The 12,319-nt window shown below is 48.6% G+C and overlaps 1 protein-coding gene across 1 annotated transcript; it reads right to left on the bottom strand.

Moving 5' to 3' along the window:
* Positions 1 to 9,445: 9,445 nt before the first annotated feature.
* Positions 9,446 to 12,319, bottom strand: TPBGL (trophoblast glycoprotein like). Its single transcript, XM_025928824.2, has one exon. The coding sequence runs from the start codon at positions 12,199 to 12,201 to the stop codon at positions 11,026 to 11,028; it is 1,176 nt and encodes a 391-aa protein (XP_025784609.2). The 5' UTR covers positions 12,202 to 12,319; the 3' UTR covers positions 9,446 to 11,025.

The following is a 12,319-nucleotide window of genomic DNA, read 5'->3' as shown; positions in this document are numbered from 1 at the left end:
TGTCAGCAGACCTGCTCTTATAAAAACTAAAAAGTTCTTTTGGTTGAAAGGAAATTATGCCAGAGATAAATCCACATCTTCAGGAATTAAGAGCAACAGAAATGGTGATTATTTGTGTAAATTATAAAAGGCTACATTGGTCCCCTTAAGTTCTTTAAAATATGTATTATTGATGAAAGGAAAACCGATAAATTGTCTAGTAGGGTTGTCACAGTACATAGATAAAATACTATACTATACTATATTATATAGACTCTAATGTAAAGTTCAGCAGGGAAAGATAAAGAGACCTATCTGTAGAGCTTCTGTATTATATTGAAGTGATATAATATTAACCCTAAGTATACTGAGAAAGATTATTATGTATATTGTGATTTGTAGAGCAACAATTAAAATGGACCCAAAAATATAGATAAAATAGCATACTAAAAAATAAGCACAGGGGCGCCTGGGTGGCGCAGTCGGTTAAGCGTCCGACTTCAGCCAGGTCACGATCTCGCGGGCTGTGAGTTCGAGCCCCGCGTCGGGCTCTGGGCTGATGGCTCAGAGCCTGGAGCCTGTTTCCGATTCTGTGTCTCCCTCTCTCTCTGCCCCTCCCCCGTTCATGCTCTGTCTCTCTCTGTCCCAAAAATAAATAAACGTTGAAAAAAAAAATTAAAAAAAAAAAATAAGCACATATTCCAAAAAAAGGCAGGAAAGTTGGAACAAAAGAATGAAAAACAGAGGGGACAAACAAAAAAGTAAAAGTGGTAGACCTAAATCAAACCATATCAGTAACTATATTAAATGTAAGTGGTCTAAATATAACAATTAAAAGATAGAGATTGTGAGAGTTGATTTAAAAAAAAGTCCCACTATATGCTGTCTACAAGAAACTCACTTGAAATACAGAGACAAAGATAAGTTCAAAGTAAAAAGATGGACAAGATAACCATGCAAACAATAATAAAAAGAAAGCTGAAGTGGTTATATTAATAGAAGACAAGGTAGACTTCAGAATAAGGAATGTTATCAAGGATAAAGAGGGACATAATATAAAAATAAAAATGCCAACTTACCAAGAAGACATAACAATCCCAATTGTATATACATTTAGTAATTGTGTTTTTGAAATACATGAAGCAAAATCTGACAGAACTGAAAGGAGAAATATACAAATCCACAACACTATATCTAAGGATGTAGAAGACCTGAACAACACTATCAATAACTTAACTGATATTAATCAAATATTTCACCTTTATTAATATTTGATATTTGATATTAATCAAATATTTCAAAACAATAAAATGAGCATTATTTTCAAGTACACATGTAACATTCACCAAGAAAGACCATTTTCTGGGTCTAAAAAACCTTGGCAAATTTAAAAGAATTTAAATAAAAAAAGATGTTTCAGATTATAACAGAATTAAACTAGAAATTAATATAGAAAAGCATCTGGAAAATTTACAAATACTTAGAAATTAAGCAACTCTTGTAAATGGATCAAAGAGAAAACCACACAGAAAATTAGAAAATCTGTGAATTAAATGAAAATGAAAACAAAAATAAGTAATTTTATGGGATGCTGCTAAATTACTTCCATAGATGCACAAATGGCATTTGACAAAATTCAATATCCACTCCTTTTTTAAAATTTTAAAATGTTTGTATTTATTTTAGAAAGAGGGAGTGGGAGAGGGGCAGAGAGAGAGAGGGAGACACAGAATCTGGAGCAGGCTACAGGCTCTGAGCTGTCAGCACAGAGCTTGACGCAGGGCTTGAACTCACAAGCCCTGAGATCATGACCTGAGCTGAAGTCGGACATTCAACCGACTGAGTCACCCAGGCCCCCCTTCAATATCCATTCCTGATTAACAACAACAACTGTCTTAACTAGATAAAGGGCGTCTACAACAAACCTACAGCTAACACCATACCTAATGGTGAAATGGTGTGGTAGTGGTGAATGATTTTCTTCTAAGATTGGGAAAAAGGCAAGGATGACTGTTCCCATCACTCCTATTTAACGTCCTACTGAAGGTCCTAGCCAGTAAAATGAGGCAAGAAAAAGATATAAAAGGCCCACTGACGGTAAAGAAATAAATAAAATGGTCTCTATTCATAAACAACATGATTATTTACATAGAAAATCCCAAGAAATCTACCAAAGAAAGTGCTAGAACCAATCAGTGAATCTATATAAGTTGCAGGATACATGATCAATATACAAAAATCAATTGTACTTCTGGATAGTAACATCAATTGGAAATTGAAATTAAAAAGAAAATGCCAGGGGCGCCTGGGTGGCTTAGTCAATTAAGTGTCTGACTCTCGATTTCAGCTCAGGTCTTGATCCCACAGCTCAGAACCTGCTTGGGATTCTCTCTCTCTGCCTCTCCCCTGCTCATGCTCTCTCTCAAAATAAATAAAAAACTTAAAAAAATGCCAAATAAAAAGATAGCACCATTTAACAACAGCACCAAAATGGAAATACTTCAGTATTAAAATATGAGCATCAAAATATGAGCATAATCTTGATGCACATCTCTAAAGCACAAAATATTGGTGAAAGAAATCAAAGAAGACCTAAACAAATTAAGACATTTACCACGTTCATGGACTGGAAGATTCAATACTGTTAAGATACCAATTCTCTCCAAACTGACTACAGATTCAATGAAATCCAAGTCAAGATCCCTGCAGGCTTGTTTTTTGCAGATATAGACAAGGTGATTCTAAAGTGTATATGGAGAATTAAAAGAACTAGAACAGCCAAGCAATTTTTAAAAGGAAAAACAAAGTTGGAATTATCTACTACCTGATCTAAGGACTTACCATGAAGCTATGGTAATAAAGACAGTGTGGTAGTGGTGAAAGAATAAACATCTACATTGATGGGACAGAATCCAGAATCAAGAAATAGACCTGCATATATACTGTCAATTGATTTTCCAAAAAAGTTCAAAGGCAACCCAGTTGTTGTCCTTTCAATAAACGGTGCTGGTGAGGATGTGGGGGAACTGGAACACCCATACACTGCTGTTGGGAAGGTAAAATGTATGGACACCTTGGAAAACAGCCTGCAGTTTCTTATAAATTTAAATATACTTATATAAGACTTGACAGCGCTACTCCCCAAAGAAAGGAAAAGTTATGTTCTCACAAACATCCACATGTGAATGTTAATAATGCCTTTATTGTCAAAAGCTGGAAACAACCCAAACGTTCTTCAGTTAGAGTGAATGGATGAACTATTGTACAGCCACACAATGGAATACTACTCAGCAATAAAAAATGAACAAACTAGTGATACCTATAACATGGATCTTAAAATACATTATGCTAAGTGAAAGAAGACAGACTTAAAAGAACAAATATGTATGATGCTATTTATATGACATTTGGAGAAAACAAAACTAGGAAGATAGAAAACAGACCCCTAGTTGCCAGGGGCTGGGATTGAGGGTGGCTACAAAGAGACTACAGGAGGGACTTGGGGGATGATGGAACTGTTCTGTATCTTGATTGTCAAAATCAACTGTAAGCCCAAAAGAGTGGATTTTACTTTATTCAAGTCTGAATCTCAATAAAAAAGCAAAAGCAAAAGAAAAAAATAATAATAAAGCAAAAAAGAAAGTAAACAATTTATATCACAGACTGCAAATAATATTTACTGGGCATGTGCCATTTGCTGGAACTTATGATGGACCCTTGAAGACACAAAGATAAATAATATAACCCATTGAAGGAGCTCACAGATTCATAGGAGGATAAGGTATGACAACAAAGGTTTGGAATTGCTGTTGAGGGATATTGGAGATGGGGCTGACATGTAGTCATGGCATGCCATGAGAGCACTAAGTAGGGGTCATCAGGTATAGGTGGGGTGGGTAAGATGGAGAATAAGACAGGCTTCCTAGAGGAGGAATTGCTTCAACTGAGTTTTGAAGGATGAGAAGAAGTTAGGCAGGTGAGGAGAGGCTATGGACATTGGCTAGGACTGGCCTCCCATTCGATATTTGAATATTCAATCTCAGCACTTTGCACCTGCTGTTTCTTCTGCTTGGACTGATAGATCCTATAGACTCATTTCTTCCCATCCGTCAGGGTAAGCCACCTTCTCAGAGGGGTCTGCCTGACTACCCTAGTCAAAGACATCCTTCCCCATTGCTCTTATATCACTCTGTTTATTTCCCTCATAAGTCTTGCTTGTTTATGGTATAAGCACATGGGCTCTGGGTTCTAAGCCCAATTTGGCCCTTTATTAGCAGTGTGGCCATATTAACAGTGTGAGCAAATCATTCACATTTTATGTGTCTGGTTTCTTCATTTCTTTTTATTTTATTCATTTCTAAATAGGAATAATAATAACTACTTCATAGGACTGTCATCAGGCTAAAATGGGTTAATATAGGGGCGCCTGGGTGGCTCAGTCCGTGAAGCGTCCGACTTTAGCTCAGGTCAGGATCTCGCGGTCCGTGAGTTCGAGCCTCACGTCGGGCTCTGGGCTGACAGCTCAGAGCCTGGAGCCTGCTTCCGATTCTGTGTCTCCCTCTCTCTCTGCCCCTCCCCCCATTCATGCTCTGTCTCTCTCTGTCTCAAAAATAAATAAACGTTAAAAAAAATTTTAAATTAAAATAAAATAAAATAAAATAAAATAAAATAAAATAAAATAAAATGGGTTAATATATATACAGTGCCTAGAACAACCCCCAGTTTCTTCCTAGCACAGTGCTTATAGCGCATAATAGGCACTTTATAAAATACTTGAATGGATTGCGAGGAACTGAAAAGAAGGAACTTTCCTATATTCACCAGCAGATGGCGCATGTACGCAAAGAAAAATTAAGACTCGTTCCACTTTGCCACAAATTGGCCAACAGATGTCGTTGCAGCTCTCTGGGTAAAGGAACCAAGACCTGTGACTGAGCTGGCTGAGCCAGTGGTCAAACCCAGATGGGATGATGGACAAATATTCCAAATGGAGGGCCAGAAAGTTAGAATTGTATTAAAAAGCCAAAGGTGAGGAGCTAAGGATAAATTATGTTTTACACAATTGCATATTCTATAGCCGCATTTTCTTTCTGCTTTCTCACTTTACTAAACAGTAACAAGGAGCTAGCCATACAGGCATCTTCTATAACGGCAACCTCAGTTCAATGATGTGGAAGGTTATGGGAGCCAAAGGGAGTGGGCATCCGACGTGCAGCAGGGGGAGGCCATGAGCCCTGCGTGATGTTTCTTCCCTGGTGCTTTGGATTTCTGTGGGGCAAGGACAGTGCTCACAAATCTCTGTCCTCCAGGATTGGGAACCCAAAAGGGAACTGGACCCAACCCCTGAGGGGAACCTCTGGTCCGGTGTAGACAATGGGCCAGAAAACCAATTTATACAAATAAAGGTCTAGCGGGTGTAGTGATGGGAAGAAGAGGTGAGGGGAGGACAGCAGAGGGGACTAGAGATGTCCTGATGCTTTCTGCATAGGGAAGGCATTTCAGGCAGAGGGTACCAGGTGAGCCAAGGTACGGGGTCTGGAATCACTGGGCTCAGTTACTAAAATCTAAGTGGTTTGGTGTAGCTGGAGAATAGACGTTCAAGGAGGCTGGAGGATAAGGTCAAGGACGGAGAGTGTATTAGTTATCTAGTGTTGGTAGACTAGCTAGTCTAGCAGTCTAGCACTTTTTCTTTTCCCCTTCACATCTTGTTAAAAGTCACTGGAGTCCAAGGCCCACCAGCCTGGAACAGTCCTACATTATTCTTGTCCCAATATAACTATTAACAGTGGCCTCTTTCACTCTCCAAAGTTTTCTGGTTTGGTTGGTCACCTTATTTAGGGGCCCCATGTGCTTCCATTATCACAGTGACCCAGTCTTTATTGAGGACAGGAACTTGATCTGGTCCATCTCAGCAGGTGCTGAGGTTCAGGAAGAATGAGTTTTATACGTGGGGACCACAGAGCTTGGGGTTCCAGAGCAAACCCTTCATTTCTCTCAGGGAAGGATAGAGATACTCCCTAGCAGGGTTTCTGCCTGCAAGAGGTTTCCAAGACCTGCTGGAAGCTGCTGATGGGAGGCTGCAAAGTCCTCCAAACCCTTTGTTGTTGGCTTCCCCTCCCCACTGCCCTCCCCTCCCCCCGCCCCATCTCTAGGCTACCACAGGCTTGGGTCTGGCTTTAAGAAGAATGACCAGAGGGATGGAGATAGAGAGTGAGGAGACGAGACAGCCCTGCCAGATACTCAAACCTAGAGTAGGGCAGGGATGGCCCCAGAGGTATCTTGGGTTCTGGATCTGCTTTGATTCTGACACTTGGGGTGACCTGGCTGGCCTCCTACACTCTCTGGGCCTCAATTTCCCCATCAATACAATGAAGGGTTAGTTGAAGTGGTCTCATGGGACCAGCCGGCCCTAGGTGAATTGGCCTGGGACGGTGCTGAAGGAGGGGGTGGGGATGGTGAGGGAGGGGGTGGAGGAGGGGACTCCAAAGGCCACCAAGCACATTACCACAGAAATATTAACTGCCCCATCGCTTCTCCCAGTCCAGCAAAGGCCATGTCCATAAATTAGGACCATGAGTCTGCCAGGCAGAGACTTAATGAAGGAGATGACCTTCAGTGAGAGCAGGCAGGACCTCTGGAGGTCACAAGTCCAGTCCCAGCCTGGACAAAAAGAACCTGGAACCAGAGAGGGGCACGGGGTGTCCAAGGTCAATGTTGGACTGGGCCAGGAAGGCAGGAGCCAGCTTTGCCATGTTCACTGTTGTATCTCCGGCACCCGGCACACAGTAGGGTCTCAACTAGTATTTGTAACGGAGGACCAAATGGTGTGGCAAATAATGCCAAGCTCAGATGGAAACCCAGACCTCTGGACTCTAGCCGGGCCCTTCCTAGTTCCCACAGCAGACCCGAAGGGCATGGGTAGGAAAGGGGCTGCGGAAGTAAAAGTCTTCTCAAGGAGATAGGCCACTGCTTCCCTTTGTTTCTGAGAGGAAATTTCAGCTTTTACAGGGCCACAAACCCTGGGGTGTCTGACATGTTTCTCAAAGAGCGTAGCTGGTTTCATGTCTATCACATTTCTGACTGTTACACACCTTTTCTCTCCTTCTTCTCTCTTTAGGGGGACAAACCAGATGGAGTTCTTCCCCCTGGCACTTGGCCCTTGCACCCCCCTGCCCACCTCAGACTTCCAGCAGCATAAGAAGCATTATGATTAGAGCGGAAGGCTGGTCATTTGATCGATGAGACCTCGGCACTGCTGAGACCGTCCAGAGGGGTGGGTGGCATCAGGGTATCAGGTCAGGGCCAGCCAGACCCCTCCATCTTATCCTTTCCTGCAAGGCCTCTGCTGGGCTCCTGTGGAAGCCACAGCCCCTATCTCCTTGCCCATCTGGGCTCCCATGGGCATGGCTTAGGTCTGATTCCTCTCTCTGTCTCCAGTGCCCAGCGTCTGGCACAAAAAGGATGGGCAGAAGGGAGCAAAAAGGAAGAGGCACCGTGCAGTGATCCTGCTTCCCATATCCTCTAAGGGAAGAGATCCCTCCAGAGCCTCCCAGTGAAGAATGCGAGGAATGCAGATCTGACTTATGTACACACACCCACCTACCTAACCCCAGCCATTAATGGTATTCTCTAATTCTCAGACTCACAAGATCTTCCTGCCTCCAGTTCTTTGCCCAGCTGATACTTCTGAGTTTTCTCCGTTCTTCAAAATCCTACTCCTCTTTCAAAACTCTGCTCAAATGTGACTTCCTCTAAGTAGAAGCCTTTCAAGGCTGGGCCAGGGGCCCCTACTCTAAGCTCTGTTTCCTGGGACTTCTTTTCCCTAGATCATGATTAAATAGGATTCTCCCTGGGTCATTAGCTTCTCTAGAACTGGCAAAGTTGTATTCAGTCGAGGCTGAATGGCTGGCTGGATTTGTGGGGGAGGCAAGGCTAGGGGCCCTGGGGACCTGTTGATAGTCCCATACGGCCAAAGGCCACTGGCAGGCTGCAAGAAGAATGGCAGCCCAGAAATGACATTTAACGGGAATCAGTGAATGGCACTGAGGTTAAATATGAACTGGCATACATTAGGCAGTCAATTAGTTGATTTTTGACAACTATTGATTTGGTACTTAGCTTAACAGCAGCTCTCATATAAAACCCTCAAAGATTTTTGCTGACAATGAACCCACAGCTAACAGCATGCTTTATTCGCCAGGACTCACTGCAGTCTTATGTTACCTTACGAGGGCATATCTTTGGAACTGGGGAGGTGACCTGTTAGAGACACAGTTCTCTAACCTGTGTTAGAGAGATCATTACTGTTTTGTCCTGGGGGACTGGCAGGGCACCTTTTGAGGGTCATTCACAGATGGGAACGTTTCAAGAGAATCTGACCCCCTCTCCTGAGGAATGACTGGGAGAAGGGGAGGGAATTTGCTGGGAACAGATAAGGAGACTCATGGCGCCATCTCCAATTCTGTGAAAAGCTATCGTGGGTGGCCTACACTCCTGGCCCCGGGGCAGAGCTGCCACTGTCAGGGAGTCCCAGGCAGACTCCTCTGGCAATGAGAGGGATGCTCCCAGGAGAGGAGGGAGTGAGCTCCTCATCGAAAGAGGGTGCTCCTTATTGGGATGATCTAGGTGGCTTCCCACTTTACCTCTGAGGTCCTTTCCAGCGTCTAGAAGGCACAAATTCTAAAATGTGGCCCTAAGATTCTAAAATGCCAGAATTCTAGCCTTCTGCCATGTAGTTCTAGGACGCCAAGACCATGAATGCAAAATAATCCAGTCTGGGGACCTTAGGGCAGGAGATACGCCGCTTACCCTGGCCCTACTGGCCCAGAACCCACCTGTCTTTTTGCTCCACATTATCTCGAGGGGTCATTTTATCCACACCCACCCCTCTCCACCTCTAGGCTGCTTTTCCTATTGCATACCCAAGGTGCAGTCCTTAGCCCTCTAGCCAGGACAGCATAGCATGGCACAGGTCATAAGGGAATGTCAGGTAACTCATCAGAGGGGATGATATCAAAGTGGCAAATCATGATCCCTCTGTTCCCGCCTGAATTAACTGCCTCTGATTCTCTGTAGCTGGATTTCCTCCCTGAGAGCCTCATCTGATGCTAGCGTCTGTCAGTCCAACTGCATCTCCCCCACAGCCGCCACCCTCACCGCAGTGATGAGGAAGAATGACAGGGTTAAGAGGATGTAGAGGAAGTGTAGGATCCCACGTGAGCTGTGGATAACCCGCTCTCAGAGGATAAAAGGCAGGCTGGCTTGGAGAGCAATGCAATCACAGTGGGAAGTCCCTCCATGCCTGCTACATGCAGTCGGAGCCTATCTCTTCCCCCATACGCCAGGCGGAGACACCAAAGGTCACCGCCTCACTTCAGGGAGGTCCAAAACGCCCTCCCAAGTGTCCCCTCCCACCTCCTTCAATGCCCCAGGGACAGCAGGAATGACATGGCACCACTTACAAGAGTAGAGTATCCGAGATTATTGCAGACTTTATAGAAAACTGCCCAAGGGAGATCCAGATGTCCTGGGTGGGGGTGGGAAGGCAGGCCTCAGCCAATATGTTGAAGGAGGAGAGCCTTCCTGTGTGTAGAGGCAGCACAGGCCAGCCATTCTGCCTGACCTAGGGGATGGGAGTCAGGGAGAGGCAGCCCCCTCCCCACTCACCAGTTGTGCTTTGGGATCATGCAGAAGGCAGGGCACTGAGGCTCTGACCCTAAACAGGATGGCTTGTGCCTGAGACAAGAAATGAGGCCCCTCACCTCTTCCAAAAGGCATGGGGGAGGGGGGCATGACAGCAAGGAAACCCCGGGAGAAAAGAGTCACATGGGTGGGAAAGGGTGTGTGGAGAGCAGCTCCCAGCCCTTCAGAGCCCCTCCCCTACCTCTCTCTGAGGCCACAGTGTACAGGTGACCCTGGTTCTGAGGCCCAGCCAACTACTTTGAACCCCCAGGAGTCTCTCCTCCCTCATGGGCATCTGGTTGGGGCCAGTATGGTTGGAGGACGCTTGGCACCTGCACCTGCCTTGCAGGGCTGGAGAGCTCATCCTAGGAGGAAAGGGGGTGGGCACATCCCAGGAATGGATTCCTCACTGGACCATGACCCAGTGAATGGCAGAGGTGGATAGTGAATGCAAGTGATGGGTGTAGGAGGGGATAGATAGCCTAAAACTTGGGCAGGGAGATTAAACTCAGATCCGGGTGAAGAGCTGAGAGTCTGGAGATTAGGGACAAGCACTGAGTATTAGGGGATCAGAGAGCCCCGGTGAGAAAGGCTGAGGATCGGTTCCATACTAAGGCTATAATGGGGTATGACTGTCCCGAGGATGGGAGACAGTTGGAGCTGAGCCCCAAGCCTGGGCCAAGGAAGGGAGGAGCCTGAGCCAGAGCTGCGGTGGTGGGCAGTATGAAATACATCCCCTTATTGGGGGAGGGTGCCTAACCCTCAGAGTCTGGGGATGTGGGTGTTTGCAGGATGGAGGGCTCAGAGCTCCAGGATGAGAAAAAAGGTTCGAAGTCCACAAAAACCTTCAGGTGGGGGTGCTCTGCTTCTGAGACCAGAATGGGATGTAAGGGTCCCTGAGCCCTGGGAAGGAAGTTGAGGTCTCCAAGCTGGAGATGGGAGTCAGTAATGTCTAGGATGGTTTCCCAGTGAGAGGGCAGGCCTCAAAGTACAGGGTGGTGGAGGCAGTCTCAGGGCTTTCGGATTGAAGGACAAAGTTTCCTGAAGAGTCTTGAAAAGGGAAGGTGCTTTTTGGTGGTTTAGGAGGGATGTGTCAGAGCCTGGGATGGGTAAGTAGGGTTTCTGAAATCAGAAGGGGGTGTCTCTCGATATTTGATGGTGAGAGCTCTCAGAGGCTGGGGAGAGGGGGTATAGCTTGGGGTCTCTGGGTCGGGGGGATGCCATAATCCAAAGGTCTCAGGCCGGGAAGGGGCAAGTCTCGAAGCCCCCAACTCGCGGGTGTCTCATACCCATGGCTTCAAGCCAGAGAGCCCCAGTAAAGTCATAAGCTGGCAGGAACAGCCATCAACCCCCAAGGGGTGACACTCAGAGGCCCGAGCCCGGGGAAGTGGCACGGGAGCCTGCGGGGACAGCCGGAGTGGGCGCGCGGCGAGGGTCGGCGTCCTGCTCGTAGCGGTAGTGGTAGCCCTCCATCTGGTCCCGGCAGGCCTCGCGCAAGTTGCGCATCCAGCGCTGGATGCCGCGGCGGTTTAGGTAGAGCACCATGAGGAAGATGAGGCCGATGAGCGCCAGCACCAGCCCGAAGAAGACGTAGGAGGCTTCCAGCTCCGGGCCGGCGAGTTCCACTTCTTCCCCGCGACCGTATGCGTCGCCGTCGGCACAGCGCAGCCGAGCCTCGTCCAGGTCCAGGAAAGGCCGGTCCTGCAGCGCCCGCGGGGCGGCGCAGCGCAGGCGCCGCGCGTCGGGTACGCGCTCAGTGGAGTTGCGCAGCCAGGCCAGCAGGGGGCGCGCGGCACAGCCGCAGCTCAGTGGGTTGTCGGCGAGCAGCAGGCGCGGCGCGGGGAGGCCGCCATCGCGCTCGAGCGCGAGCAGCTCGTCGGGGCCCAGGCCGGTCAACGCGTTGAGGCGCGCGTCCAGCTGCTCCAGGCGCGGCCGGCTCAGAGCTGCGGGCGGCAGGCGGCTCAGCGCGTTGCCCGCCAGGCCCACCAGGCGCAGCTCGTCCAGCGGGGCGAGCGCGGTGTCCAGCGCGGCCAGCAGCGTGGGGCCGCCCCGCGCCAGCGCGTGGTTGAGCTGCAGGGAACGCAGCGCGGGCAGTCCACGGAAGGCGCCGCCGCCCAGCGCGCGCAGGGGGTTGTTGCTCAGGTCGAGCGCCGTCAGGCTGGGCAGCCCGTCGAAGGCGCCGTCCTCCACCACCTCGATGTTGTTGTGCGTGAGGCGCAGCGCGCTGAGGAGCGGCAGGCGCACGCCGCCCGCTGCCGCCTCCTCCTCCTCCCCGTCAGCGTCCCCGCCGGCGAAGGCGGCCGCGCGAAGCACGGTCAGGTTGGCGCCCACGATGGTGAGGTTGCGCGCGTCGGGCGGCACGTCCCGCGGGGGCTGCCGGAGCTCGGCGCCCGACGCGCAGCGCAACAGCAGCTTGGGGCCGCCGAAGCAGTAGCACTGGAAGGGACAGGGCGCGGCGGGCCGGCTCAGCGCCGCCGCCACCAGCAGCAGCCCCGGCAGGAGCGGCCCCCTTTGCTCCGGCTGTCCCGAGCGCGGGGCCATCGCAGCTGCCCCCGCATCCAGCGCCCTGGCCGCCGCGCTCACCAGTGAGTTCGGAGCGCCTGGGGGGCGGGGAGGGGGGCGGCCGGGGCAAGTCCTTGACCCGGAGCGGCTGGCGGTC

The sequence above is a fragment of the Puma concolor genome, chromosome D1, assembly GCF_028749965.1.
Source record: "Puma concolor isolate L17-30 chromosome D1, mPumCon1.1.hap2, whole genome shotgun sequence".
Lineage (NCBI taxonomy): Eukaryota > Metazoa > Chordata > Mammalia > Carnivora > Felidae > Puma > Puma concolor.
This window is presented reverse-complemented; position numbering and strand designations above follow the sequence as displayed.

What these genes read in the sequence shown, in the direction of transcription:
- TPBGL (XM_025928824.2), bottom strand. Translation starts at nt 12,201, where the DNA reads ATGGCCCCGCGCTCGGGACAGCCGGAGCAAAGGGGGCCGCTCCTGCCG.